Source organism: Penicillium canariense, assembly GCF_028826845.1.
Source record: "Penicillium canariense strain IBT 26290 chromosome Unknown utg000006l_segment0_segment0, whole genome shotgun sequence".
In the NCBI taxonomy this organism is placed as follows: Eukaryota; Fungi; Ascomycota; class Eurotiomycetes; order Eurotiales; family Aspergillaceae; genus Penicillium; species Penicillium canariense.
This window is the reverse complement of record NW_026622733.1, coordinates 958081-984950: the sequence shown is the minus strand read 5'-3', so window position 1 is coordinate 984950 and position 26870 is coordinate 958081. Positions and strand designations below refer to the sequence as shown.

The following is a 26870-nucleotide window of genomic DNA, read 5'->3' as shown; positions in this document are numbered from 1 at the left end:
CGCAACTTTTGAGTCTTCTTTCGCTTGCTTTCGCTTGCAACAATTACTTCAATTCAAACCCGTTCCTTACTTTCTTCCTTTCAAATTCTCAACACCTAGTAGAATGTCCTACAGCATTGCCTACGACGCCGCCCTTGCGCCGGCCCGAGGACCGGCCATCGTCGCTTTCATGGAGGACTTCTATCGGACCAGCGATACCGAGTCCCTGCACGACAAATATGTGCAGAGCTTCACGGACGATGCGACGTTAATCATGGGTTCAAAGGAGGCAAAGGGGGCTACCGGTATGTTTCCCCCCCGGGACCTATGGGGGTTCCATGCATCTTATATATCTAGCTGCTAGCCTACGAAATGGCTAATTTGGATACCCACAGAAATTCTACCTCTGCGCCATGGACTTTGGGCGCACGTTGCCTCGCGCAAACACACGCCTACGCGAATCTTCTTCGGCGGCGAGAACGAGATTATGCTCTACGGCGGCGTGAACTACCGACTCAAGGCCGATCCGGAGAAGGATGTGTATGTGCCCTGGGCGGGGCGAGTAGTGTTTGCGCCGCAGCAGGAGGGGGAGGGCGTGAAGATGCAGTTCTATCAGGTCTATCTGGTATGTTTGCCCCAGCTGCTGACTGTTGGGTCCTGTGCTTGAGAACGACGGCGGAATTGGGTTGTGGTGTACTAATTGGTGATATAGGATGCTTCTGCGCAGTCGGGGAAGAAATAAATGGGTGCAATGGAGATCGAGGTGACTAGGAATGTAAATACCGTTGAATGCATGCACGACATACACGTGGCTTGGTTTAGACACGTAAGGTAGTAGACTCGCAAGTGGACGTGCGTCCTATAAGAAGTTCTCGGCAGAAGATATGCGCAAGAATGTCTACGTCTCGAACTACGTCTCTACAGCCCAAAATGAACGTTTTTAACGTGTTTAGTCAGACATGCTCTTTATTTCCACGAGACCGCGAGAGAAATCAGGAACAAAGACGCCGTGGGGTAGGTCGGGTCAATGAGGTGAGGGAGATCAAAAATATGTAAGGAAAAAGAAACTCGTCTCCAGCCGAGTCATTGCAACTCAACACGAAGAATACGAGCCGGATGCCTGTGTCTCGTCCTCTCGCTCTTGCTCTCGGGAATTTGCCTCCTCATGCAAATAAAAACCTCCGCTTCTCTCTGCTAGCCCCGTCTGGTCATCAAGGTAAAAAGGAAAAATGGAGAACAAACGTGAAAATCGCCGGGACCAAGCTCCGAAATTTTTTTTATTTGATCATTCCGGACTAAGCCAAAACGACCCCCCGAAAGCAAATTAAGCCCTTGCGATACGTTTACTCCTCGTCAGACTCCTCATCCTCGTCAACGGTGGTCTTGGCGATACGGTCAAGATCACGCTGGCCGGACTGGGTGATGCGGCGGCCACCCTTGTCCTCATCAACCTCAAGGACACCGATCTTCTCGAGGGCCTGGAGAGCCTTGCGGTCGACGGAGCCCGAGGCATCGACGTGGTGGGCGGGGCGGGCACCACGGTTCTTGGTCGAGCCGTGGACCTTGCGGAGACGGCCAACACCGACGGTCTTGCGCATGTAGATGTGGCGGGCGACGGCGGCAGCGCGGACGTAAAACCTTTATAACAGACAGAAATGTTAACAGAGTTGCTTTGATTGGCGGTGTTTGTTATTCGAGGAGTCGTACCAGTCAGCATCCTGGGGAGGGAGCTCGTTGGAGGCAGAGGTCTTGACGGTGTCAACCCAGCCGGGGATGGGGAGCTTTCCCTGACGCTTCAGGAAAGCCGAGTAGGCGGCAATGAACTTCTGAGCCTGTAAAGAAGGAAGATAGTCTGTTAGCATTGCTGTTCGTCGATCGAGTTTGAACCCCGTGTGGTCGGGCGCAGTGTGCAAAATTGTAGATGTGTCGGGTTCGTCTTCGGAGGCAGTTCCATCTCCTGTCGCAATGGTGCAGAATTCTCACTCTGCCGTTGAGCGCAGGGTCTTCGCAGCATGCGTTTCACCCCGGGTTCTTGAGTGGCAGACACGGGTCTGTCATATCAAGTCCACGAAGAATCACAGATCTTGATAATCCTCCCACGGCCAGCAGAATCTGCAGTCGCTGGAGCCAGAACTCCCAGAATACGCAGGCCGTGCCCGTGTTGCTCGTATACCCATTGCCTCTGCCGGTCCTGCCTCCTCAAGACGAACCAATCCAACCATCCACAATCATGCACACCAGTCGATGACCAGGCGAAACAAAGGCCATCAGAATCGAAGGCCACTTACGTCCACATCGCGAACGGTAACACCACCCATTTTTGCGGTCTCGAGGGGTCCGAAGAGGGCGTAGGGGGAAAGAGTCGGTTGGCGGAAGTCGAGGTGGGCAGGGTCGAAGTCCAAAATTTCGAGAGACACACAACTCGCCCCGTTTGGTCTGCGTGGTGGTCACGACTGTGTGCCGTGGGTTCGCTTAGCCTATTTGGGTTAGCCGTACCCTAAGCTCGGTCATGTGATCTTATACTGTTGAGGCCTGGAAGGCAAGGCGGTAAGGCAATAACGTTAATTGGCACCACTTCGACACCCAGTATTTAAGGCAGAGAGATAGTTAACTTAGTACAATATGGGTGGCCTGTGAGTGCCGTTGAAAGAGCCAGGGTCAGAATCAACATCAAAAGTAACGCAATGCTTCCATGATTCGTATCCTAATCGCACACATCTATCACTCATAGGAAAATAATAAAGTAATCGTTTCTCATAACCCCCCAAAAGACGCAAGCAAGAACAAACACTCGACGCGAAATGCCTTGCCTTCAAATCCAAACAACCCATCCCCACCCCCACCCAAGAAACGCCGTGATAAATAACAGATGAAAGAGATAGATATGTCAAATTACAAAGTGGGCGCCCTCTTCAACCCGACACAATACCGTACAAAGAGCGTATCAATGAAATGCCCATGCCGGATCCCAGGGGGCCGGCACCGATTGAACTCGTCAATCGCGTCCTGGACGCCATAGCCCAGCCGCTCGATGAGGTAGCAGACAATCAGGAACCCGGTGCGGTTGTACCCGTAGTGGCAGTGGACGCCGACCAAGGGTCGTGGCAAGGTGGTGTCCTCCTGCTTCTCCATCCGGTCGTCGATCTCCTTCTGGAGTCGATCGACCAAGGCGATGAAGTCGCGGGTCTCGTCGGGAGTTGGAGGAATCTTGGACACGGTCGGGTACTTGCAATAGTGGATGCCGCCCTTTTCCAGGGTTGCCGGGTTGTAGACTGGGTTTTCGTGGCTGATGTCGATAACAGCATGGATGCGGCCGTGATATTTCCGAGAAAAAAGCACTGGGTTGTGCTCTTCATCGACCTCGCGAAGCATCTTGAGCGCAGCAAAGGTGTTCGCGATCGGCTGGGAAACGGGCGCGACCTTTTTCCATTTGGCGAGGTTCTTTACGTCCCATTTTCCCGATGTGTTCATGTATTGGAGTTGCCAGCCCAGGCCGAGACGCTTGTCAATGTTCTGGGACAAGAAGTCCTGGATAATGCCTGCAAGGGTGCGGTAGGTTGCTCGATCGTAGAGTAGAGCATGGGAGGCTGGTGCGGGCAAGATAGCCGATTTCACTAGTCGCTTGCGATCAACACCAGCGTGGTCGGTTTGTACCATCAGCTTTTCACTATCGGCTGGCTGGATGCCAAACTTCTCCTCGTGCGCAAGACCAGTGGAGGTTACCGACACCTGGTCATGGACTCGCGAGGCATCGGGGATGATGCTGCTTCCGCTAGTATCAATGCTGGTATGAACGGATGCATCTCCAAAGAACTTGAGAAGCTTCTGGATCTCCACCGGCTTGGTCACAGAGTCTGCTTCTCCCGCGACTAAGAGGATCGGCATCTGAACGCCAGCCCAGACTTTCTCGCCAGGAATACCCCCGATGGGCTCACCCTTATTGTAAACCGGGAGCGTGCCCCATGCCATACGGCGCCAGACGGGCGTCCGGCTCTGCTTGTTGTAACGAACTTGAAGACCTCGCGTCTCTTCGTCTGCATCGTTGCCAACCATCCTCATTACACTCGTGCTCTGAATACCGCCGCGTCTGTCCCAGAGACGCCACAAGTCGAAGAGTGGGCCAGGGATATGCAACAGGCGGCGGAAGGTTGCGGCTTCTTCTGCCGATGGAGGCGATGCGCGGGGACAAATCGCGATCAGTCCCAAAATGTGCTCCTTCAGGCTCTTCCCAATTGGGGAGGCCGACGAAGCAAGCAGAGCAGAAAGAGAACATCCCAAGCTGTGGCCCACTAGGACCACACCCTGTCCACCATCCCGATCGCGGTGTCTCTCGATCGCCACCGCAATCAACTCGGCCAGCGCTTCCACGGTATATGCGTTCCACTCTGTGGGTGCGAACTTAGAAAGGCCACACCCTGGCAGATCAATGCCGAAGCATGATCCAACATTCGAAAGACTTGTAAGTAGATGATGGAATTGAGCAATAGACCCACCCAGCCCATGGATGAATACTAGCAGCGGAACAGGAGATGGCTTATTAGGAAGGCGGTTGAGGTTTGGGTGCGGGCAATAAAAGGTTCGAACGGCTGGATAGGTCGTAACAGAGGTAGTGTAGGAGGCATAGGAGGAGAATTTCCTGAGAAGACCAGGGTCTGTTTTGGAAGCTGCAATCGAGTCAGTGTCTACCGTGGCAGAAATACCGGCAGAGAAGATTATCTTACCATCGGAGGTCTGCTGCTGAGGTTGGGACGACCACGAGGTGGCCTTGCGATGAGGTTCAGTCCCATGATGCAACGAGCCGTTGCTATCGTAGTCCTCATCCTCGTAGTCATCCTCAGACGATGTAAGTGTCCTAGTCGAAGACCTGGTCGAGCGCTTGCGCAGCGACAACCGCGGCCGGGAAGAAGATTTCTTCTTCTCGGACGACCGACTGCGCCGGACGAACGAAAGCAACCCACAGCCGGCCATGGTGATCACGCAAGTTGTCAAGAACACTACTTGGCCCCAATTCACGTTCTCATTGCGGTAGAGGGAGCGAAGGCAGTGTGTGACGGAGGACAAAGAAGCCTGTTGGGCAGCGATGCGCGCCGAGTGATACAGGTGCAGGACGGCTGATAAGCCCAAGCGATTGAATGATTGGAAGGACAGGGACTCGTAGAGAGCGAAGATCGAGCCGGCGGCGCCATTGCTCCCCATGACTAGGGCGGCTTAAGTAGCTCTTAGCTCTTACTCTTGCAGACAAGCGCAAGAGTGAGTCCCCAGGGTTCTGGACCCCGGGAATGTCGAGAACTTGAGACCACGCGAGGGCGCAACGGGAGCTGCTTGGATGCGGTGGAGAGATCGCCCCGGGGAGGCGAACGCAACGACGCCAATGGGAGGCGCTCGATCGACAACGTTGGGAGGTGAAGGAAGGGAAGCCACGGAAGAAGGAAAAGCAATAGACTCGGCCACTCACATTCTCGGGCGGCGCAGCGTGGGGGAAACAACGTGACTCACAGGGCCCACTTAGGGGCTGCACATGACGAAATCGAGGGCTATCGCTGGTCTTGCACTTCTTCTTCTAGTTCTTCTAGAAGCTAATGCGTGAACTATTCAAGTGGGGAACCCTTTAGGTTCATTTTATGTTTTGTTTATTATTGTGCCAGAATTAGTGGATTCGAATCGTGAGAAAACACTCCCCCCTGACATGACCTCCTCACCCCCTACCTCCTATTCTCTCTCCTTTCCCCTTTACCCTCTAAAAAAGGTCCGTCATGGCTCCATGCGACGCATCGCCCACCAGCCGCGCGTACTTGGCCAGCACTCCCCGAGTAATCTGCGGCTCGGGTGGCGACCATTGGCGGCGCCGCTCCCGAAGCTCCTCATCTGATACATCCATAGACAGCTCGTTGGTTTCGGCACTGATGGTGATCACGTCCCCGTCGCGGACTAACCCAATTGGACCCCCCACGGCCGCCTCGGGCGTAATGTGTCCGACAATGAAGCCATGACTGGCCCCAGAGTAGCGGCCATCCGTGATGAGAGCAATATTCGTCAACTTCGCACCCATCAGGGCGGCACTGGCCTTAAGCTGTTCCGGCATGCCGGGCCCACCCTTGGGGCCCTCATAGCGGACAATCAGGACCAGATTCTCCCCACGTGGGATGCGGCCCTCGTCCAGGGCGTCGTTCAACTGTTTCTCCTTGTCGAACACCCGAGCCTTGCCAGTGAAGCTGAGTCCCTCCTTGCCTGTAATCTTGGCTACCGCTCCGCCGGGGGCGAGGTTACCGCGCAGGATCTGGATGTGGCCCGTTGCCTTGATGGGGTTGTCCAATGGGCGAATAAGAGCCTGGTCCTGCGGCAGTGACGGGAATGATTCCACGTTCTCGGCTAGCGTCTTGCCGGTGACGGTGGGGATCCCACCGTCCAGGAGACCCCCAGCGATCAGCAGCTTCTGGACGGATGGAATACCGCCAATTTCATAGAGATCCGCCATATAGTATTTGCCACTGGGGGATAGGTTGGCAATAAAGGGGATCTTGTTGCTAACCCGCTGGAAATCATCCAATGTAAGGTCCACACCCGCCGTGCGTGCCATAGCCAGGAAATGGAGCACACCGTTGGTGCTACCGCCCAGAGCCATGGTCATCACAAGCGCATTCTCAAAAGACCGCTTGGTCAACAGATCCCGTGGGCGGATATTCTTCTCCAGGCAGATCTTGATGGCATCAGCCACGCGGACACACTCGCGCATTTTAGACGGCGACGAAGCAGGGGTAGACGAGGACCCAGGCAGAGATAGGCCCATAGACTCGATGGCGGTGGCCATCGTGTTGGCCGTAAACATACCACCGCAGGCACCGGCACTGGGGCACGCGTGCTGCTCGAGGTCGTCCATAATTTCATCCTTTGTCTTGCTAGTATCACCACCATCATCGGGCTGGCGGAGTGTATCATATGCATAAGCGCCAGCCGCCTCAAAACAGGTCGAGATGTTGATGGGCTTCCGGAGATGTTTTGAGTAACCGATATTGATTGTACCGCCGTAGATCATGATCGAAGGGCGGTTGTGCCGGGCCATTCCCATCACAACACCGGGCATATTCTTGTCGCAGCCGGGAATCGCGATACAGGCATCGTGGTACTGGGCGCAGGTAACAGTCTCGACACTATCGGCGATAATCTCACGAGTCTGAAGCGAGAATCTCATGCCTTCGGGTACACACTTAGCTTCGTATTCGATCTGCTGCTCTCTTCGCCTAACATACCGTCGCTGCCCATTGTGATCGCATCCGAGACACCAATTGTATTATATTGCCAGCCGATCATGCCCTTCTCGACAATTGCTTTCTTGGCTGTCTTGCCGAGATCCAACAAGTGCATGTTGCACGGGTTGCCCTCCCACCAGACGGAAGCAATGCCCACATGCGGGCTTTTGGCCATTGCCTCCTTGTCCGGAACGCCGGCCGCGAAGAGCATAGCCTGTAGCAGTCAGCATTGAGCATAGCCATTAGTTGCAAAGGTTCCGATATACCCGCGCGCCAGGAAATTCATGGCCTCTGGTGATCGTCGACGAGTGCCGGTTGAGTGCGGGGGAGCCGTCCGGGTGTTTGGCATCAGTGGGCAGGCTGGGGAAGTTGATGTATTTCGGTTCGGCCAGCTTGCTGGGCTCAGTCAGCTGGGCAGGATCCATGATGAACTGAATTGAGGAGATATATAGAAGCTCAAGACCAGAATGGACGACGGTGGCTCAGGAAGCAAACATCCGCCTTTCCCCCGGGAACGCGACCCGCTCGCAGATAAGTCCGACTGCGGTGGACCCCGCGTTCGTCGGCCAGTCAGTGGGGCTGGATTGCTCATATTCTCCGGCTCGGTCTCGGCAGGCGCTCAGTTGCGGGGGGAACTGTGGACTCATTGAACATTGCTGGAACAAGAAATCGATCATTGTGAAAGAGTAATTTCGACAGGAGCCAGTCTCCTCAGGATTTCCTGTCTACGATCTATCGGCACCGGTAGTACCAGAAGCAGCCCAGAGAGAGGGGGAGACGAGGATGGAGAGCACAAAGCACCTCGGCAGTGATTGAAGATCTCCCGACGTTAAAAAAAGCAATATAGACCATCTAGACTCACATCTCTATGAACTAGAAAAGGCAAAGAAGACGTTCCTGCCATATACCATATGTGCCTCCCCAAAACCATGCTGCCTGGTACTTAGGAATGACCCTCACATTCCCTTGCAAAAGAACTGTCAAGACAAAAAAGGGCCAAGTCCTAGGCAAAATGATCACTAGACCAAAAATGCACTATAGACAACATTCTTAGTCTACACCGTCATCTATTGCTCTGACAAGAACTAACTCGATTAGGTGTAACGTCATAGCCAGACCTCGTGGCGATTCCTTTGTCCATACCCCTCAGCTTACATCCATCTCAACATCCATCCGAAACATCCCCGGGATCACGGCAAATATCCTGTTGGTACGCCCCTTGAACACGACAGCTTTTGCGCTCAGACAATCTATAAACTTAAAGGCATTATGACCGACATTACTATCGCCCAAGCGATCGGGACGCTGGGCTGCAGCTTTGCCGCTGGTAAAAACGCCCCTCTGCGATGAGTTCTATCTTAGGGGCACGGTGGTGCTGATAATTATGGATGCATTGAACAGGCGGCGTCATGACTATCTCCATTATGGGCATACCAAGCCTTGCCCTCCCTGCACGCCACCCACCTGGCGCAACGCTTCCGGCCGGCGAGAGGCCCGGGACGCCCGTTGCTCATCTAACGCACCAGTGGCTCGCGGTCTACGAGCGCGGAAAGCGCATCTATCCTGCAATATCGATAGTGGCCTCCCTGGCTAACGGGTACCTCGCCTGGGCACTGCGAGGAACACCGGCTCCAGCGTCCATCGGCCAGTCTTGGACGAGCCTATACGTCACAGCCGCCGTGGCAACGTTGGGCATACTGCCTTGGACAGTGGCGGTGATGAAGAGCACTAATGACCGACTGCGGGTGCATGCGACGCGCGACGATGCAGCGCTGGCAGAAGGCACGCAGGGGATGGTGTTTAGCACCACGGAGAAGGCTCGCCGAGCGAAGGAGGATGATGAAGTGCCTGGGCTGTTGTGGAAATGGGCCGAGCTGAATTTCTACCGATCATTGTTTCCATTAGTTGGGGCCGCCATTGGCTTCTGTGGAGCGGTCTGGATGAAATAGAGCTTTATGGGCATGAGGTGTTATGTACATGGTAGAAATAATAATGGGTGGGTATCGTGGGGAATATCTAATAACAGGGACTGCGATATTGTGATCTTGCGCAACAGCTGGGCCGGAGAGGTGTATAGACAATGCGTAGAAGGTAGACGCGAAGACCAAGAAGCGATAGCAGTATGCTTAAAACTTCTCCTGGTCTTCGGCAGAGCCATTTGCTGCAGTTGTAGTATGCTCATCCTCGGCGGGTTCCTTCTCTTCAGTGGACCACTGGCCGGAATGCTGCAAAGCTTCGTCAGCGGTAATTTCCTCTAGGGGACTGGACTTCCCAGGCTTTCCCTGAGTCTCGTCTGTCTCCTGAGTATCGCCGCGTGGCTCGTCGTCCATGACGAACCCGACAATCTTGCCAGTGCCGGGCTGTGATCGAGCCTCTTCTAGCACATCGCCATTCCATGGCTGGCATTTCTTCACAACCTCACCACATCGGAGACAGATCCAGCCTTGGCCTTCTTCCGCCTCCAGCTTTTGCACAATACAGACAAAGCAATAGATGCAGCCACAGGGAATTGTCTCATACGGATTAGTGATGTCGGTCTGTGCGGAGCCGGAGATTCCACCCGCTCCCGCGGAGGCTGCCAGAACATCGCTTTCCGTCGTCGCAGCGGGGTTCTGATCCCGATAACAGATTGCACACGTCCGTTCCGGAAGGAAGGCCAGTTCTCCCTGCTTCTCGGTCGCCTCCTCATCATCCCCGCTCGACTTAAGCGCGTTGACCATTTTCCGCCATGCGCGAGACACCCATCGCTTCCAGCGACTAATCCCAACGAGAGGAAGCAAGAACAGCAGGAATTCGGTGAATGCGTGCCAGACCAGCTGCCGGTTAAGGTATTCGAAAGAAACCTCCCGACTGGCCTGAGCAGATGGTGGTGTGAGGCGAATGCGGAGGATGCGATCGACGAGGGTTCGGTAGCGACCGTTCACCAGAAATACCAGGAATGAAACGAAGGCGGCGATGGAGTGTGTCGTGGAGACCAAATCCGTAATGCGTGAGAACATTCGGACGTCCTGTGATGGCTTCATGCAATTGTCAGCAAGGATATCAATCTTCCAGCAAGTAGAAAGCAGTAGAATACTTACCTCTTCATAGCCACCTTCCTGTCCAATCAACCAGCTCTCCCACTTGTCCCAGGCATAACGCCCACCGACAGTCAGTAAGCCGTACATTGCCTTCTGCCACTTTGTGGGAGAAGAGTGGACGGGGCCCTTGCTTCGGCTATCAGTGTATTGGAGACCCTGTAGGGCCGCTCCATATGACGCATTGTGGTCCCAAATCGAGAGTTTGAAGAGAATCGCCCGTAGCGCGAATTGGATCTCATGTGACCAGTCCTCTCGCATTTGAGGCTGTTATGATGTTAGCTTCTCACACAGACAGCAAGCAACAGTGCTTTAGAAGATACTCCTGCATACCCCAAAGTATTTCAGCGCATCCCCGACCTGACCTTTCATCAAGCCCAGCAGCTCCTCATCCAGCAACTCGGCATCGACCTGGCCGACACGAAATGCCGGGCGCGTCCCGTCTCGGCCTTTGACTGAATTCCATAGCATCCATCCGGCACCTGGGACACGATTCAGCGGGTAAGGCAGGCGCTGGACGGCGGCAGGGTCGATCGGAGATGCCCGTTGCTGTTCCGCACGGCGGGCACGCGCTTCCGCCTCGCGAAGGCGTCGGCGCTCGAGAACCCGCTCCTGTGCAGCGGCGAAGTTTGTCGAGCTCATCGTATGATCATGATGTGGCTATCCGGGGATAGAAAGGGAAACGATGGGGGAGCGGAGGAGAGGGTGGATGGTGGGCCCATGGGCGCTCGGCTTCCCCAGACGCGGAGCCGAGGTTAGATCCACGTGACCTCTCCATCTGGAGTAATCCACCGTCTTTGAGAGCTGGGAGAGTGGCACGGAAGGAGTGGGAAATACAAAACGATATTTGGAAATGTTTGTGTTCATCAGATCAGATCATACTTTGGGTAGTCCAACATTCTCCATGAACGTGGGCGACAGGATAACCGTTAACAAACCCCGCGGGTCCTCAACCCAATATACTTCTGAAGCATCTTCACACCGAGTCCTGGCAGGACCTTCACATCAGAGCAAGCGGGACAAAAGAGAAAAGTAGATCACACAAAGGTTTTCTCTCAAAGCAGAAAACTAAGAGTACTCGGATGAAGGATGCATACTCGACATTCGACCAACTGGCTCCAAAAGAACTCGCCGAACTGCCAGCACCGCGCCGATGCTTAAAAAACCCCAAGAATACATGGAGTCAAACGGCTGCCTATCCTGGATCAATGTCAGAAATTAAAAATCTTATAGGTTGCATCTCGTTGGAACCGTCTGTATATGTGCAGTCCTAGATTGAATTGAACAAGGGGCTGCTTGGGAAGGGAAGTTTCCGCCTGTCAGGGAATTTCATGATTTGGGGAGTCAAGGCCTGTGTGATTCGGGGTGATTATCACGATGGATGTATTTTCCAGTTCGCTACCCAAGAAGCCCATGGTAGAAATCATTAGTCTAGACCATAGTTCAGCGGGAGAGAGATTTTTGACAATACTTCTGCCTAGACTTGCAAGCCAAATTCAGGATTTGACTGCACCAGAAGACACGCAATTGGACTGCGTATCTCTCACATCCACTACAGGGCTCAGGACGTTCGCGAGTCCGACAAGCCATCGATATTGCCCTAGTTCGAGCTGCCAGAGCGATTCGATGGGACCAGTGAGGTATCCAGTGAATCACATACGCAATATAGTAGGATGCTGATTGGTCGCCGAACCAACTGTTCGTGGTGAGCATACAAGATACCGCTAGTAATCGGACGAGTCCGCAGGCTCTCCACCTCGGCAATCTCCTCCGAAAACGAAAGAAGGCTTCTGGAGGTGCCCCACGAATTAGCAGTCGAGTATTACTACTTCTTCCACGCGGTGCTTATCTGAGCCTTACGAGGATGAGACAGACGAGTACCAGCCGTCATGCACACGTGTGGGATGCTGCCATGACATGAATTAGAGCAAAGGATCAATCTTATAGCAAGTCTTGAAACTGGTGCCACCACCTCCACTCAATTGTTTTTCAAACTTTATTACCGATATACACTAGTTCATACATATTATATCCACTGCAAGTGACCTAGAACAAACGTAATGAGAGAAACAGAACAGATCAACGTGCTTATTTTGTCGCATTGTATGGCCCCTCTCCTGAATCCTCGGCTTCATTTCTCTTGACAATCTTGAGAAGCCTAGGGCCGTTCTCACCGTCTTCCACTTTGAGTCGAGTGTCTGCCCAGTCGGGATATTTCTATATATTTTTCAGCCTCAGAACCTCGAGGATGGAGGAAATAGTCAAGTAGTGAGTATTGATGAGCAACCCAAGTACTGGCTTAGGTTGTTTTCACTATTTTTGCTCGACAGCTCAACAAATTATGGACTGACCTTCGACCACGCAAAGAGTGTGAGTCTCTTTATCACCTGCGATGCGCTTACACAGCCGATGATGAAGGGAATAAGCTGTCCCGTTGTATTTATGGTATTAACGCTGTGGATGTTGTTCCAGTGGATCGTGTACTCAATACTAGTGATAAACCAGACGATGCTTAGGAACATATAGACGTTCCACAGCACACAGAGAGCTCGATGACGGAATCTATTGTTAGGCACATGATAAGAGACCTATCCCCACAGGATAGGTGTGCTATGACGGTCTCACTTACCTAGCCTTTTTCCAACCCGACATCAACCCCACACTATCCATAGGAAATGTAGTCTCCGTCTCATTCTTCGTCACTTTCCCTGTCCCGAGCGAGACACAGACCTTGATCACATCTGAGAAGCGGATTGCCTTATCCTTTGGCGTAGCTAAGAATCCCAGTACGTCCATGAGTGTTATGTGACTCAAAGGACCTAGTGGCAAGGGGAAATACAACACACCCAGAACGGGGATCCCTTGCTGTTCAAGTAATGGATTGATCCGGTCGAGCGCTGATTGAAAGGCCTGTTGTGGGATTGGGCTCAAGAGATAAAGAAAGTCGCGGTACAGAAACAGACATGTGTACCACCAAAGCTCTATCATTAGGTGTAAGAGGAGCAAAGTTGCCGGAAAGATGATAACGGCAATGACGATGGCAGCCACACGACAGAGGACAAAGACAGTGCCTTCTAATCGCTGCTTAGAGAAGAGAAATATGTAAGGAGGTCCGCAGCCCTGTCTAGGTGGTTGCTGCGCACCATTGCCCACAGAGTCAAACCAGAATGCCAGGTTATACGAGGCAACCAGAGCAGCTATGATCAATCTCCAAATTACCCCCGACCAAGAGAGACCAGGGGCCTTCCAGGTCGATAACCCCTTGAGAGAGATCTTAAGGGGCATGATAATCGGTGGAGATCCTACCCATAGCTCTCGTACCCACGACTTCCACGTGCGTGTTGTAAGCTTCTCTAATAAGCAAGACAGTCTAGCTTTTCGAGAACCCCAAATTGATTTGAGCACCGTCCTTATTGTTGTTTCCATTTTAGCAAGCCGGTCAGGGCTCATGAACCACAAACGTATGCCCAACGTGCTCAAAGTAGTGACAAAAGAGCCAAGCATGAATTGCAACATGAGGTATATCTCGATGAGCACTGCTCCCTGTTGCGCTGCGATGATAGTTGCCACCAGTATAGCGAAGACAAAAACTGAATTAATGTCGTAGGTAGTTTGCGCAGATTCTGGGTCTAAAAGCAGGCTGATCCATGTCGAGATCCACTGCAGATAAACTCCGATCCTAATACCGAGACCGTATAGGTCGGAATTGCCATCGAATGATGTGCAGGTATTCATTTTAACGGTAATATATCTAAGATACTGTTAGTTCAAATGGAAGTCCCTTTGTATGGGAGCTATGTTGCAAGGTCTGACCTTCAGTAACGCTGAGAAGAGAAGGAGGTAGAAGAGGCCAGTCGCCAGGTTGGGAGTACGACTGTAGAGCCGTATTGGAGTTTCCTGGAGAACACATATATTGTTGTGTACCTCACTTACTTTTGGTAAACACTGAGCTTACTATGAAGTCGTCGTTCGGACATGAGGTAAGTGACTTCCCCGCAAGCTCCTTTTGTTTGTTATGTTTGCACTTCTAATTATGGAATATTTTAGCCGACCTATAGAGTGAGGAGACATAATATCATGCATAATCGATAGTAGAATATAGTTGGTGACACTAGTTTCGAGACGCGCTGTAACATGCTCCTTAAACTCTCATTGACTTTGGGACATTGACCACGATGCGAGGATGAACCCCGTGCACAAGAGAGATTGCCCATTTTTATATATAATGCACACTGGGTGGGGGATTGGCGTCGAAGATTCATAATGCACTTGGTGGAAAGCCTGTTTCTAGCGCCAGTGATGGTTGATGTAGGACGTCGATGTAAACAGGGCGTCGATGGTGGGGCCAGCTTGCGCCCACGCTTTGGAACCTGCTTTCCAAGTTGCCCCGGCTAAGTGGGTCCCCGGTAAGCTAATCAGAGGGTCCTATTCACCACCGTGGGAATAGCTTCCACGATCATTCAGCAGTGCCTTCGCTCCACATAGTATACAACCGGCCTTCAACAGTCCTCCCACACTCTCCCGTACCAATCGCGGGGTACAGAACCAGGACCCTGGACAAGCAGTCATGAGCACTCATAAGCACTAAACTGCGCTACATTGTGGATACCTGCCAAGGCACTCCCATGGCTCAAGAGCGGCTGTAACCTTGCGGGCGAGGGCTCACGATGTTCCCATTACCGTTGATCTAATTGGCGGGTCGTGGTGACCGTACAACAAGGTAGTCTGTATAGTACCAGGCATCGCAAGATCACGTGCGTGGGGAAGCTTCCCCGTATGAACCGAACCTCTCGCATATCCCTTCCCTTTTTATTCTTCGGCGTGATTCTCTTTCACCTTCCAGCACCCTCTACCTTCGCTTCTGCCTCTGCTGGCTAGATTCATTGACACACAACGGTACACACTCGCTACAATGAAGGCTGTCATTGCCACAGTCCTAGCCGCAGCCACTCTGGTTCGTGCCCAGGTTGCGACTACCTCAGAGCCTTCAGTCTCCGATATCAACAAGGCGGCTGCCACCACTCTGCCCGAGTCTCCCACCTCCAACGTCCAGGGTGTCGCCTTCAGCCGCTTCTACCAGGTCTGGCTGGAAAACATTGACTACGAGGATGCGGCCGCGGACTCCAACATGCAGTGGCTGGCGAGCCAGGGTATCCTGCTGTAAGTGATCAGCATCTGTCGGCTACGATGGACTCATCGCTCAAATTTAATCCTAGGACCAATTTCTACGCGCTTACCCACCCGTCAGAGCCCAACTACTGTGCGGCTGCTGGTGGTGACACCTTTGGCATGGACAATGATAACTTCAACCAGATCCCTGCCAATGTCTCCACAGTGGCCGATCTGCTCGACACCAAGGGAATCTCGTGGAGCGAGTACCAGGAGCACAGTCCCTACCCGGGCTTCCAGGGCTTCAACTACTCCAATCAGAAGACCTTCGCCAACGACTACGTGCGCAAGCACAATCCCCTGGTTCTCTACGACTCCGTTGTTCAGAACGAAACCCGTGCCCGCCAGATCAAGAACTTCACTGAATTCGAGCATGATCTCTCTGACAAGAAACTTCCGCAGTGGGCTTTCATCACTCCGAACATGACCAATGATGCTCACGACACCAACATCACCTTTGCTGCCAAGTGGGAGCGCAGCTGGATGTCTTCGCTGCTGAAGAACGACTACTTCATGAACGACAGTCTCATTCTCTTGACCTTTGATGAGGACAAAACTTATAGCAAGACGAACCGTATCTTCAGGTATGTCCAAATTGTGAATTGGGGCAGCAGATAGCTACAATGGAAGCTGTTACAGAGCCACTCCCTTTTCCTCCTTATTGATCATTGGCTGACTGGGACAGTGTGCTCGTTGGTGGTGCCATTCCTGATAACCTTAAGGGTACCAAGGACGACACCTTCTACACCCATTATTCGTCAATTGCCTCTGTCAGCGCAAACTGGGGCCTGCCTTCTCTCGGCCGTGTAAGTAAAGCGAACACCTCAAAAAAGGAAGCAATTGACTAACTGAGGATTTAAGTGGGACTGTGGTGCCAACATATTCGAGATCGTTTCTAACAAGACTGGCTACGCCAATTACGACGTGAACATCACTAACCTGCGTCTGAACGAGACCTACCCCGGCCCCGAGTCGGCCGGCGAGCTCTCCAAGTACTCCCCTACCTGGCCCGTCCCCCTGACCGACGGCAAGTGCTCGGCAGGTAACGGTATCCTGGATATCGTCAAGAAGACCTACTCCGGCAAGACCGCCACCTACAACTACACCAGCCCCTACCCCTGGGACGCCAAGGCCGACTACAACACCAAGGTCACTATCACTCGCAAGTTGAACTCGACCCGCACCTCCTCGTCGGCTGCCGGCACCTCGACTACCGGCGCTGCTGCGGCTGTTAATGTCTCCGGTTTCACCGTTGTGACCGGTGCTCTGGTGGCTCTCTTCGCTTCTCTGCTCTAAGCGCTTGACGCTCTTTTTCTGCCACTTTTCGAAACGGGCTCTCAGGCTAGTGGTTGAATTATTCGATCACGATTACGCATTTATGAGCCTGCTTCAGTCGGCAAGAATAGTTTATCGTATTTCTTCCGAGATTAGAAGCGGAACTGGGGAGGGGTTTCCCATTCCGCCTTATGCCTTAATGTCCTATCAGCAATTTTGCAATGCAATTTACGAAATATTTGCATTACGTATGATTAGATTTCCTCTGCCATTCCTGAAGATCTTCTCCATGAGTAAAGACATGTTCGATGTGTACCATGGCGTATAGATCACCCTCCGCCCTCAGAAAAGCCCTTGAGAACCCTGCCCAGACTTGATCAGAATCGACTTGGTCTGAAGGAAGTTCTCAATGCTATACAGCATGCCCTCCCTTCCATTCCCACTCATCTTATAACCCCCAAAAGCAGCATCCTTTGCATTAGTCGGGCTAGTACAGTTCACACCCACAGTGCCCGCCTGCAGCGCCTTCGACATGCGCACCGCGCGATCCAAATCCTTTGTGAACACTGAGGCATATAGTCCGAACTCGGTATCATTCGCCTTCCACACAGCCTCCTCCTCCGTCTTGAACGTGTTGATCGCCACCACAGGTCCAAATACCTCCTCTCGCATCAGCCGCGAGTCCTCGGGAACCTTCTCGAAGATGGTCGGCTTTACGAAGAACCCGTCGTGCGCATCCCCACCCTGCGTCAGCGAGCCATCTTTCTCTCCTACGCCCAGATACTCCTGCACACGCTTGTACTGGGCGGCGTCAATCTGCGGTCCATGCGAAGTTGACGGGTCCAGGGGATCGCCCAGCTTGACAGCGGCGAACTTTTCGCGAAAGACCGCGATGAACTTGTCGTAGACACTTTCTTGCACATACACCCGGCTGTTTGCGACACAGACTTGTCCGCTGTTGAATTGAATGCTGAACTGGGTTTCCACTGCTGCTGCCTCGATGTCGGCGTCTTCGAAGACCACGGCTGGCGATTTGCCGCCTAGTTCCATGTGCACGTGCTTCATGTTAGACTTTGCGGCTGCAGCTTGGATTTTTTGGCCTGTCAGCGAGGATCCGGTGAAGCTGATGACGCGCACAGCCATGTGCTCAGCCAGAGCGGCGCCGGTCGGGGCACCGAAGCCGGCGATGATGTTGACGACGCCTGGGGGAAAGCCGGCTTTTTGGAAGAGCTTGGCGGCGAAGATTGACTGATATTGGCCGGGTTAGTACGTGTTTATCGTGATAGAATTACTGGAAACGGATACACTGACCGTCAATGGCGCCTTCTCACTGCTCTTCAGCACAACTGTATTCCCCGCTGCCAGCGCTGGCGCAATCTTCATGGTAAACATCACCAGCGGGAAGTTCCACGGAATTATCAGCCCTGCAACGCCAAACGGCTCCTTCACTGTCAAGCTCAACAACCCGGGCGTGTGTGTGCTCGCCGTGCCCTGCGCAGTCCACACGCCATCGGCGAAGTACCGGAACAGCCCCGACGACATTCCAGCATCGATGAACTGCGAAATGGGACGGCCGGTGCATAGCGTCTCGAGACGGGCTAGTTCGTCATTGGCCTCGGCGAAGAGCTCGGACATTTTGCGCAGGTATGGGGCGCGTCCGTCAACGCCGAGGTCGCGCCATGCTGGGAAGGCTGCGTCGGCGGCGGTGACGGCATCGTTTACATCGTCGATGGAGGCTTGGTGGACTGGGGCACTTTATTAGAAAGGGTGAGCTTATTGTATGGGGTTGCAGCAGATATACCATTTGCGATGACTTCCTTGGTGTAGGGGTACACGACCTCAAAAGTCTTTTTGTCTGAGGATTCGCGGAACTGGGACAGAGGGGTTAGTATGAACAGCTTATCCAATGCGGCGGTGATCTCATACCTCGTTGTTAATGAACAACCGAGTTTCAATCGGCTCCGATGGTCTAGCAGCCATGATGTTGATGGTATGGTATCTTGCGACTCTCTTACTTGGTTTTAAGTGTCGGTTGAAGGCAAAGACCTGGCCAAAAGATCCCGGAAATAGCGACCAAGCCAGATAATATAGCTGCTGGCCCGTCCGACACCATTTTTTTTTAGACATGGAGAACCCTGCATAACCAATCGCTGCCATTGGCGGCGCCTCTACCCATCTGCAACCCCTCAGTATATTGTTCTAGAACACGCGTCGCCCTACGGAGATTCTACGAATGGACCAATACTTGAGCAGACTTCCCTGGGCTGACAGGATCTGACCGGATGTAATCAGTGCTGGACGTAGACGTAGCGTCGTATTTCCTCTAATTAGACACCTTTGCGAGAATGTAGTCAGCTTGATTATGTACAGCCACGACAGGGTGGGATAGAAGTGGAGTAAGCGTTGGCTGGGAGCTGGATGAATACCGTAAATGATAGCTGCAAGGGGGATTTGAAAAAACTTTTTAGTGGATTTGTTGAATATGAGGCGTAAGCTTTGGCGGCGTAGCCTGCTTGGCGACGGTCGGCGATACGTACGGGCTTAGGTCGGAGTTAAAATATGCACGGCAGCTGTGCATTTGGCTATGTAAATAGAGTTCATTGTCTCGGAACTAGATATGCAATTCAAAACAAAGAAATGCGTGGATATTTCTGTTGGAAGGTTTGGCGAGATAATCTTGTGCTTTTGTCATAGCAGGCGTGTAGACGAAGATCAAATTTGTAGTAACACATTATTTACGGCGCAATACCCCGACGCTTCATGTCCTGCAGATTGAGAGTATCTGGGTCGCCGGGCCGGTTCTCTGAATCGATCTTGATCTTGTCTTCGGGGCCTCCTGGGCCCTGGAAGTGCTCTGCTTTAGGGAGTCTGCCAAAAGGAAGAACCACGTCAACGCTGTACAGGATAAGATGGAGAATACATCGATAATTGGATACTTACCTGCCACGGTCATCCCGAGTACCACCCTCATCCTCAGGAACCGTACGGTGATCACTGCCAGAGGCAGTTGAGCCAGGACCATACTTGACACCTCGGGATTCAGGGAATCGCTGGTCAACCATCTCGTCGACGCCGGACTCGAGAGCTGGACGTTTATCAGTATTGATTAGCCAAGATGCTTGGAATATGACTGAACATACTTGAATCACTCTTGCGACCAACACCTTGCTTGGCCTGGTAGGAGTTTAGGTCATTCTCGGAATTGTATGCCGCCTGGCGCAGGTCTTCGAAATGAACCATCTTGTTGAACGAGATAGGGGTCAGATCGAAAATTCGTATAGATTGCAAGCCCAAACGATTCTTGAGAAGTTTGGTGAATGAAGTACTGAAGAAAACTTTTATGGGACTTCTCGAAATTGTGAATAAATACCTTACTTCTACAACGTACATGAGGCTCGAGTATTAGCATCATTTTACATCATAGATATGTCACGTTAGCTTATGAAAGCACCGAAAAGGGAAGGCAGGGGCACGGCGCAAGCTTTATCTGCTCCCAGACACGTCTTAAAACAACGGTTGGCCGGTATGATCAGTCTGGGCCCTGATCGTGGATCGCATTCGATGACCGCAGTGACTTCATAGTCTCCACTCCCTTGTCAAGCCCTAATTGAACCTCCTGATCGGGGCGGCTTGAGGGTCCAGCCCTAGGGCTGGCGGGCGACCGGCGGAATAATAGTCCGCGACGGATGAGGGGACCATAGCTGGAGGGCGGTAGAGCTCGAGTACAGGTGGGATGGGATGCTTTTATTGACGACCGCCTTAAGCGTCACGATTTCGACCAGTGCATATATTCATGGTCGACCTGTGACATATTGAACTAGTGCTCTTCTTTCGTGCTATTTGACCCCACTGGCACAGACCTCCAGTCCCGTTTGCTGCGACCAACCGCCCAGCATTACACCATGGCCCCGCTGATCGAGGTGCCTGGCGAGGCAAATCCATTGACGCATCGTAATGTTGTTGATGCGTTGGTTCTGGCCGCCAGCTCAACGCAGCAGCAAGTCATAACTGGAACCAAACAGCTCGAGAATTGGGAGCGGCAGGGACTGTACCATGCCATGCTTCAGGTTTGTTTGAGACCCATTCACGTCAACACGATTGCTTGACAAGCTGATTCTTGGTACTTATAGGACGTCTTTCTTGACCATTCCCTTCCGACTGAAGTCCGATACCTCGCTATTATCCGACTGAAGCATGGCATCGATCGATATTGGCGCAAGACGGCCACCAAGTACGTTTCCGACACCGAGATGCTCCGCGACGTGTCCGAGAACATATACTAATGCTGGATGGAAAGTGCAATTTCCAAGGATGAGAAGGCGCAGATAAAAACCAGAGCCCTGGAGGCTGGCGTAGAGGAGCCCGCCCGTCCGCTTGCTCTCCAGAATGCGTTGATGGTTGCCAAGATCTTACGCTATGAATTTCCTCATGACTGGTAAGATAAATACGTCCTGTTCTTGTGATTTTGATGCTGACTTCAGAAAGGCCCGACGCGATTACCTCGGTTATCACCTTCCTTCGGTCGTCGCTCCAACCTGGTGCCAACCCGCTGCAGCTCCCCCGAACCCTCCTCATCCTTTTACAAATCATTAAAGAGCTGTCAACTGCCCGGATCCAGAGAACTCGCGTTCACCTGCAATCTGTCTCCCCGGAGGTATTCCAGGTATTGGGTAGCATCTATGTGGACAAGGTCAGTCAGTGGGTCGGTATCTTGGAACAGGGTGGCTCGGACGAAACAGGCTTGGTCGAACTTGTTGAACAGAGCCTGGTATCACTCAAGGTGCTCCGGCGCCTGATTATTGCTGGATTCGAACACCCGGGCCGCGATCTGGACGTGCAGAACTTCTGGGAGTTGACCAACACGCACTTTAGTCGATTTCTCTCGCTCCTGGATGGGTCAGTTCAGCTGCCCGAGCTGGTCCACACAGCTATCGAGAAGCACATTTTGCAATTATCCAAGCTGCATGTTGAGATGGCGAAGATGCACCCCGCATCCTTCGCACTATTCGACAACAGTATCACCTTGGTCAACTCATACTGGTCATTGGTTGTTAAGCTGAGCGAAAACTACGTCAGCCTCGGTGCGGATATTGAGACGGAAGGAAAGTCCCTATTCGAAAAGGCTGGCCTCCGAGCCTTGCTCCTTATTAGAGCATGCGCCCGAATGGCTTTCAATCCGGTGCAAACATTCAAATATCAGACTCCGCAAGACAAGGAGGAACGCAAGCGGGCTGTTGAGCGGATCAAGACGCAGCTGTTTACCGAGGACTTTGTGATCAACGTCATGGAGCTGCTTGTTACACAGTTCTTCAGGTTCCGGAACATTGATTTCCAGGAGTGGGAGGAAGACCCGGAATCATGGGAGAAGAAGGAGGAGCAGAGCACTGAGGCTTGGGAGTTCTCTATTCGCTCGTGCTCCGAAAAACTCTTCCTTGATCTTGTCATCCATTTCAAGGACCTACTTATTCCGCGTCTGCTGAACGTGTTCTATTCTTTTGCAAGTGAGTGTTGACTTCCACACACGTGGACGTCTCATGGTACTAATTAATCTATCATCTAGCTACGGAGAACCGCAATGTGGTACTAAAGGATTCCTTGTATTCTGCCATCGGGCTCGCGGCAGCTAGTCTTGAACAGCACTTGGACTTCAACAGTTTCCTCGAAAAAACCATGGTCCCCGAGGTCCAAATTCAGGACCATGAATATAGGCTCTTGAGAAGACGAATTGCCGTTGTTCTTGGCCAATGGATACCGGTGAAACCAGGCCAGCTGAACCGGGATGCGGTCTATCAAATCTTCCAGCACCTGCTCAACAAAGCCGACCCGCTGAATGACCTTGTTGTACGAATCACCGCAGGACGCCAACTCCGCAATGTTCTTGACCCCTGGGAGTTCACGCCGGAGGGGTTCATGCCTTATGCACAGTCGATCCTTGGAAGCCTCATGTCTCTTGTCCAGGAGGTTGAAGTAGCGGAAACAAAAATGGGATTGTTGGAGACTGTGCGCGTGGCCGTTGTCAAGATGGAGAACCATGTAAGCTTGTTTCAATCGCCAAGGATCCGCAGTATATCTAACAGGTTTCAGATTGGTGCCTTCTCCGACCAAATTCTTTCGTTGCTGCCACCGCTGTGGGAGGAGTCCGGAGAAGAACATCTCATGAAGCAGGCAATTCTTACCCTTCTATCGTCCTTGATCCATTCATTGAAGCAAGAGTCTGCGCGCTACCATGCGCTCATTCTTCCCTTGATCCAGAGCTCCGTTCACCCCGAGTCTGTGAGTTTTCCGAATCATTGATTGTGAATAGATCGCTGGGCCATACCTAATCTTGCTAGGATACCATCGTCTACCTCTTGGACGAGGCTTTGGAACTCTGGACCGCTATCATAATGCAAACCCCCAGCCCTGCATCACCTGAAATCCTCTCTCTACTCCCCTCCGTACTTCCAATTCTAGAACAAGGAACCGATGCCGCGCCCCAAGGCCTCCAAATCATCGAGTCCTATATTCTGCTGGCTCCACAGGCAGTGCTTAGTGACGAGATCCGACTCCCACTTCTGGCCGCCTTGGAAACTCTTCTCCCATTCACAACAAAACAGCGCACAGGCGTTGTCCCCCGCCTAGTCGACATGATGATCCGTGGCGCGGAAGCTGTTGATGGGGGAAGCGAGTCTAGCTACAGCGCCATCTCGCAATCTCTTCTTGACAGCTCACTCCTCCATTCTCTCCTCGAGGGCCTTTACACTGCTCACGAATCCAGTCAGACTACCGGCCCCAACCGGAAGACTTCATACGTTGTTGGCGTTGTTGAGACAGACTATTACTCTGTTCTTGCACGACTCGCTCTCGCAAATCCCACCATCTTCGCATCAGCTGTCGCTGCTGCGACAAACTCAAGTCAGGAGCAAACCCTTACCTGGCTTCTTACTGAATGGTTCCTCCACTACGACAACATCGGCAGCGTCAACCAGAAGAAGCTGCATGCTCTCGCCCTGACCCAGCTCCTAGCCCTGCCGGGTCACTCATCCGATCCATCCCAGCCCGCACCACCGCCCGCTTACATTCTCAATCACATACAGTCATACCTCACCATCTGGACGGATATCATCATTGAGCTCGCCGAAGGCGGCTCCGACCAAAATGCCGATTACCTGGTCTGCTGGAACGCACCCGCTGGCTCCGCGACGGCCCCACCCGAGGCGGAGGAGAATGAGGACCCCGAGACTCGCCGCCGCCGCGAATGGGACAATGCAGATGCAATCCATCGCTTCCCGATCCGTGCCTTCGTCCGCCACCGTCTGCATGAGGTGATTGTGGCCTGTGGTGGTGCTCAGCGGTTCCAGGAGGAATGGCTGGTGAGTGTCGATAGCGAGGTGGTGTCGGCATTCGGTGCGCTCGGTTTGATCTAATGCGGGAATGCCCAGCGAGGATCGTTCACTGCATTATCACTTCTACTTATCTTCTATTACGCATTTGCATCACATTCTACGCCCGTGGCTCGTTGGATAGCGGAGCACGCTAAAACGGGTTGTTTGCGTTTGTTCTGTTAGACCTTTCTAGCTTCATACCCCAATCTACATGAATTATGGATCAAAGTGCCAAATGTAGAGAGCTAGACGTGTAGAAGTGTGTATCTGCCCTCTCGACTAGTAGGATTCTGGGTGTAAACGTTACGCTTTGCTGGCATAGTGAGTGGTGAAATAGGTGACGCGTGGAATGCGCGACTGCGAAGTGGCCATGGCCCGACCCTGGGTCCTTCTGTTCTGAAAACCGATCGTATGTCTGCTGTTCCTTCACGCGGTTATTAGCTATGGTATCTTATCAATGCTACCCGCGGCATATCCAAGCCTGATGCATCTCGCCACCGTACACTTCCCATCTATTTCAGATACAAAAAGGAAATGATATCCACCCAGCGAGTCAGTCTTGCTGTCCAAATCAGGCTCTTAGGCTTTTGGAAGCGGCGCCATGGTCCTGCGGCCATTCAGGACATGCTTGAACTCTGCCTGGTCCGCAGCCTCTTGAGAGTAAGCATTGAGTCTATCCGGCACCAAAGCGAGTCGGCCAACGTCGCGCATCCGCTCAACGAACATAATCGAATGCGCATCGAGTGCAGATGGTTCCTGTAGACCAAACAGCCAAGGTCCACTGTCGGAGCCCTGGGGATTTTCAGGGAGAGTTTTGGCCAGCCGATCGAGGACGCCTTTGGTGCGATGCTCCACCTCCGTGACCGTCTCTGGTTTCAGGCCTCCGATCTTCGAACTTTGCACACTGCATGTCGAATTAGATACAGGACGAAGAACACCAGACTCACACGGCGGTAGGGGTTCACACTCACACTTCGCGTTTAAACTCTAGCGCCTTGCGATAGCGGCCCGAGATAGTAGGGTCTTCGAGGAGCTTCTCAACTGTAGCCGCAAGCCCGGCTGCAACGCCCGTACGGCCTGTAAAAGAGAGCGAAAAGAAATTCAGCCCGTGCAGTTCTTTCAGCAGGGCCGTGATCTCGTCTCGATGGCTTTTAGGAATCACGTTTGGGTATACGTTTGCAATGTAATGCGTAATCTCAAGGCTGTCTGGGACTGGGTTTCCCTTGCGATCATCTAGAACGGGGACCTTGACAAAATCGAGTGAGTCAGCGAGACCACTGTGACATCTTGCACAAACACAAACCTGGGCGTATTTATTGATGTCGCAGAGGAATTCCTCAGTCAAGTTTTCGCCCTTGAAGAGATCGACAGCCACTTCAGTTACATCCATGGCTGAGTGATCGTCTTTCGGTGGTCCTCTCAGGGCGAGAGTGTAGCGCACCATCATGGAGCAGATCGAGTAGATATTATGATAAAGGATGTATTCTTTTGCGCCCATGATTGAGAGACCGAGTCTTTCCTGGGAAGTAGGGTGAGGTTGATGATCCTGGATATTTTCGACGGCTTCCAATTGGCAGATAGAGAGGGAAACCTTGAATGGCTTTCCAATGGAATCTTGACTGAAATATGGGGGTTGGAGATGGTCCGATTGGTGTATTACAGACCCAACCAAGAAGAGGGGCAGCTGGGGACGCGAGCGGTGAATTTAGTAGAAACTGACGCAATGGGCAATTGCTGTATAGACTAGTATCAAAGATGTCCAATGGGATGATGTTGATCAGATTGATGATGATGTAGAAAATCAGAGGGATGGCCTGTTGAATGGCTATCCCCTGGCTGTACAGACGTATTCCTGTCCGTGCGGCCGATACTAGGCTGTTATAAAGCCTGAGTTTCTCTGTAAACTAGTATTATATATAAAAATATAAGAAACCTAGGTGCTTGATGAATAAGCCTGTTCTTAGTAACGTAATTCCCGGCTAACCTAGGGGCACCCAGCTGAGCGGTACCCTTGAAAAGTTGAATATGATCTATAATAGTATGACTAATTAATGGTCCCGCTTAAGTGCCGGAGCTGAACGGGACTATTAATTCTATATTATATAATCTATTTTTAGCGTAGAAAATTTTTATTTACCCCTTTTTAAGGCTTTTATAAGTATTTCTTACGCTCTACGCTTTATCATAGTAAATTACTTTCTTTTATCGTCTTATATACCTAACTTCTCTCTTAAATCTCTAGCTTAAGTAGCTATAGAGATTAATTAGATTCTTTATAATATTCTAGTTATATATTTATTATATACTAAACTTATACTAAATATATACTAAAACTATTTATTATAGCGGACTCGATTAAATTCTAAAACTTTTTTTTCTATAGAGATTATATTAATAAACTTAAACTATCTAATACTAGTTTAAGTTCTAAGGATAAAAAAGATATAAGTATCTTATATTCTATATCTATTCTAAATCTTAACGAAATAGATATATCTATAGATAGAACTATAGTAAGTAGTAGTAAGAAAGATACTATTATTATCTATAAAATTTAGGAATATCTTTTACTCCCGGAATATCCTAATATAGATAATAATAGTATTTTATATATTATCTATATCTTAGAAAATCTTTTTAAGGATAAGCTAAATAAATCGAAAGCTATTAATAAGGTATTTACTTAAATTATATCTTCTATAAGTTTTATATATATTTAATATATAGATAACTAACTAAAAAAATTTAATCTAGGTTTA

General features: G+C 51.6%; 12 protein-coding genes across 12 annotated transcripts; 4 read left to right on the top strand and 8 right to left on the bottom strand.

The window, feature by feature from the left end:
* Positions 1 to 103: 103 nt before the first annotated feature.
* Positions 104 to 721, top strand: N7482_008336 (uncharacterized protein; the record flags this gene model as incomplete). Its single annotated transcript, XM_056690460.1, has 3 exons — positions 104 to 284; positions 375 to 604; positions 692 to 721. The coding sequence occupies 3 exons, from the start codon at positions 104 to 106 to the stop codon at positions 719 to 721; spliced, it is 441 nt and encodes a 146-aa protein (XP_056540225.1).
* A 601-nt stretch (positions 722 to 1322) lies between these two features.
* N7482_008335 (40S ribosomal protein eS19) lies at positions 1323 to 2297 on the bottom strand (the record flags this gene model as incomplete). Its single annotated transcript, XM_056690459.1, has 3 exons — positions 1323 to 1617; positions 1687 to 1811; positions 2268 to 2297. 3 exons carry the CDS (start codon positions 2295 to 2297, stop codon positions 1323 to 1325), a joined length of 450 nt encoding a protein of 149 aa, XP_056540224.1.
* A 574-nt stretch (positions 2298 to 2871) lies between these two features.
* Positions 2872 to 5175, bottom strand: N7482_008334 (RNA 5'-triphosphatase domain-containing protein; the record flags this gene model as incomplete). Its single annotated transcript, XM_056690458.1, has 1 exon — positions 2872 to 5175. One exon carries the CDS (start codon positions 5173 to 5175, stop codon positions 2872 to 2874), a length of 2304 nt encoding a protein of 767 aa, XP_056540223.1.
* Positions 5176 to 5716: 541 nt separating this feature from the next.
* ilv3B (putative mitochondrial dihydroxy acid dehydratase) lies at positions 5717 to 7651 on the bottom strand (the record flags this gene model as incomplete). The annotated part of the gene is made up of 3 exons (XM_056690457.1): positions 5717 to 7170; positions 7227 to 7440; positions 7493 to 7651. 3 exons carry the CDS (start codon positions 7649 to 7651, stop codon positions 5717 to 5719), a joined length of 1827 nt encoding a protein of 608 aa, XP_056540222.1.
* An 841-nt stretch (positions 7652 to 8492) lies between these two features.
* Positions 8493 to 9175, top strand: N7482_008332 (anthrone oxygenase family protein; the record flags this gene model as incomplete). Its single annotated transcript, XM_056690456.1, has 2 exons — positions 8493 to 8553; positions 8628 to 9175. Coding segments are annotated over 2 exons (609 nt in total), but the record flags the coding sequence as incomplete, so codon positions are not given.
* Positions 9176 to 9352: 177 nt separating this feature from the next.
* N7482_008331 (pex2/pex10/pex12 family protein) lies at positions 9353 to 10945 on the bottom strand (the record flags this gene model as incomplete). Its single annotated transcript, XM_056690455.1, has 3 exons — positions 9353 to 10243; positions 10307 to 10570; positions 10637 to 10945. 3 exons carry the CDS (start codon positions 10943 to 10945, stop codon positions 9353 to 9355), a joined length of 1464 nt encoding a protein of 487 aa, XP_056540220.1.
* Positions 10946 to 12391: 1446 nt separating this feature from the next.
* N7482_008330 (uncharacterized protein) lies at positions 12392 to 14038 on the bottom strand (the record flags this gene model as incomplete). The annotated part of the gene is made up of 5 exons (XM_056690454.1): positions 12392 to 12520; positions 12706 to 12793; positions 12933 to 13077; positions 13150 to 13656; positions 13765 to 14038. The coding sequence occupies 5 exons, from the start codon at positions 14036 to 14038 to the stop codon at positions 12392 to 12394; spliced, it is 1143 nt and encodes a 380-aa protein (XP_056540219.1).
* Positions 14039 to 15215: 1177 nt separating this feature from the next.
* Positions 15216 to 16768, top strand: N7482_008329 (acid phosphatase PHOa; the record flags this gene model as incomplete). The annotated part of the gene is made up of 4 exons (XM_056690453.1): positions 15216 to 15463; positions 15520 to 16056; positions 16158 to 16278; positions 16334 to 16768. The coding sequence occupies 4 exons, from the start codon at positions 15216 to 15218 to the stop codon at positions 16766 to 16768; spliced, it is 1341 nt and encodes a 446-aa protein (XP_056540218.1).
* Positions 16769 to 17089: 321 nt separating this feature from the next.
* Positions 17090 to 18727, bottom strand: N7482_008328 (aldehyde dehydrogenase family protein; the record flags this gene model as incomplete). Its single annotated transcript, XM_056690452.1, has 4 exons — positions 17090 to 17995; positions 18059 to 18492; positions 18549 to 18618; positions 18674 to 18727. 4 exons carry the CDS (start codon positions 18725 to 18727, stop codon positions 17090 to 17092), a joined length of 1464 nt encoding a protein of 487 aa, XP_056540217.1.
* Positions 18728 to 19482: 755 nt separating this feature from the next.
* N7482_008327 (uncharacterized protein) lies at positions 19483 to 19987 on the bottom strand (the record flags this gene model as incomplete). Its single annotated transcript, XM_056690451.1, has 3 exons — positions 19483 to 19615; positions 19688 to 19832; positions 19888 to 19987. The coding sequence occupies 3 exons, from the start codon at positions 19985 to 19987 to the stop codon at positions 19483 to 19485; spliced, it is 378 nt and encodes a 125-aa protein (XP_056540216.1).
* Positions 19988 to 20649: 662 nt separating this feature from the next.
* N7482_008326 (putative importin 11) lies at positions 20650 to 24153 on the top strand (the record flags this gene model as incomplete). Its single annotated transcript, XM_056690450.1, has 7 exons — positions 20650 to 20814; positions 20878 to 20978; positions 21045 to 21182; positions 21233 to 22248; positions 22308 to 22780; positions 22832 to 23020; positions 23080 to 24153. 7 exons carry the CDS (start codon positions 20650 to 20652, stop codon positions 24151 to 24153), a joined length of 3156 nt encoding a protein of 1051 aa, XP_056540215.1.
* A 537-nt stretch (positions 24154 to 24690) lies between these two features.
* N7482_008325 (glutathione S-transferase family protein) lies at positions 24691 to 25609 on the bottom strand (the record flags this gene model as incomplete). Its single annotated transcript, XM_056690449.1, has 3 exons — positions 24691 to 25015; positions 25083 to 25357; positions 25415 to 25609. 3 exons carry the CDS (start codon positions 25607 to 25609, stop codon positions 24691 to 24693), a joined length of 795 nt encoding a protein of 264 aa, XP_056540214.1.
* Positions 25610 to 26870: the final 1261 nt, after the last annotated feature.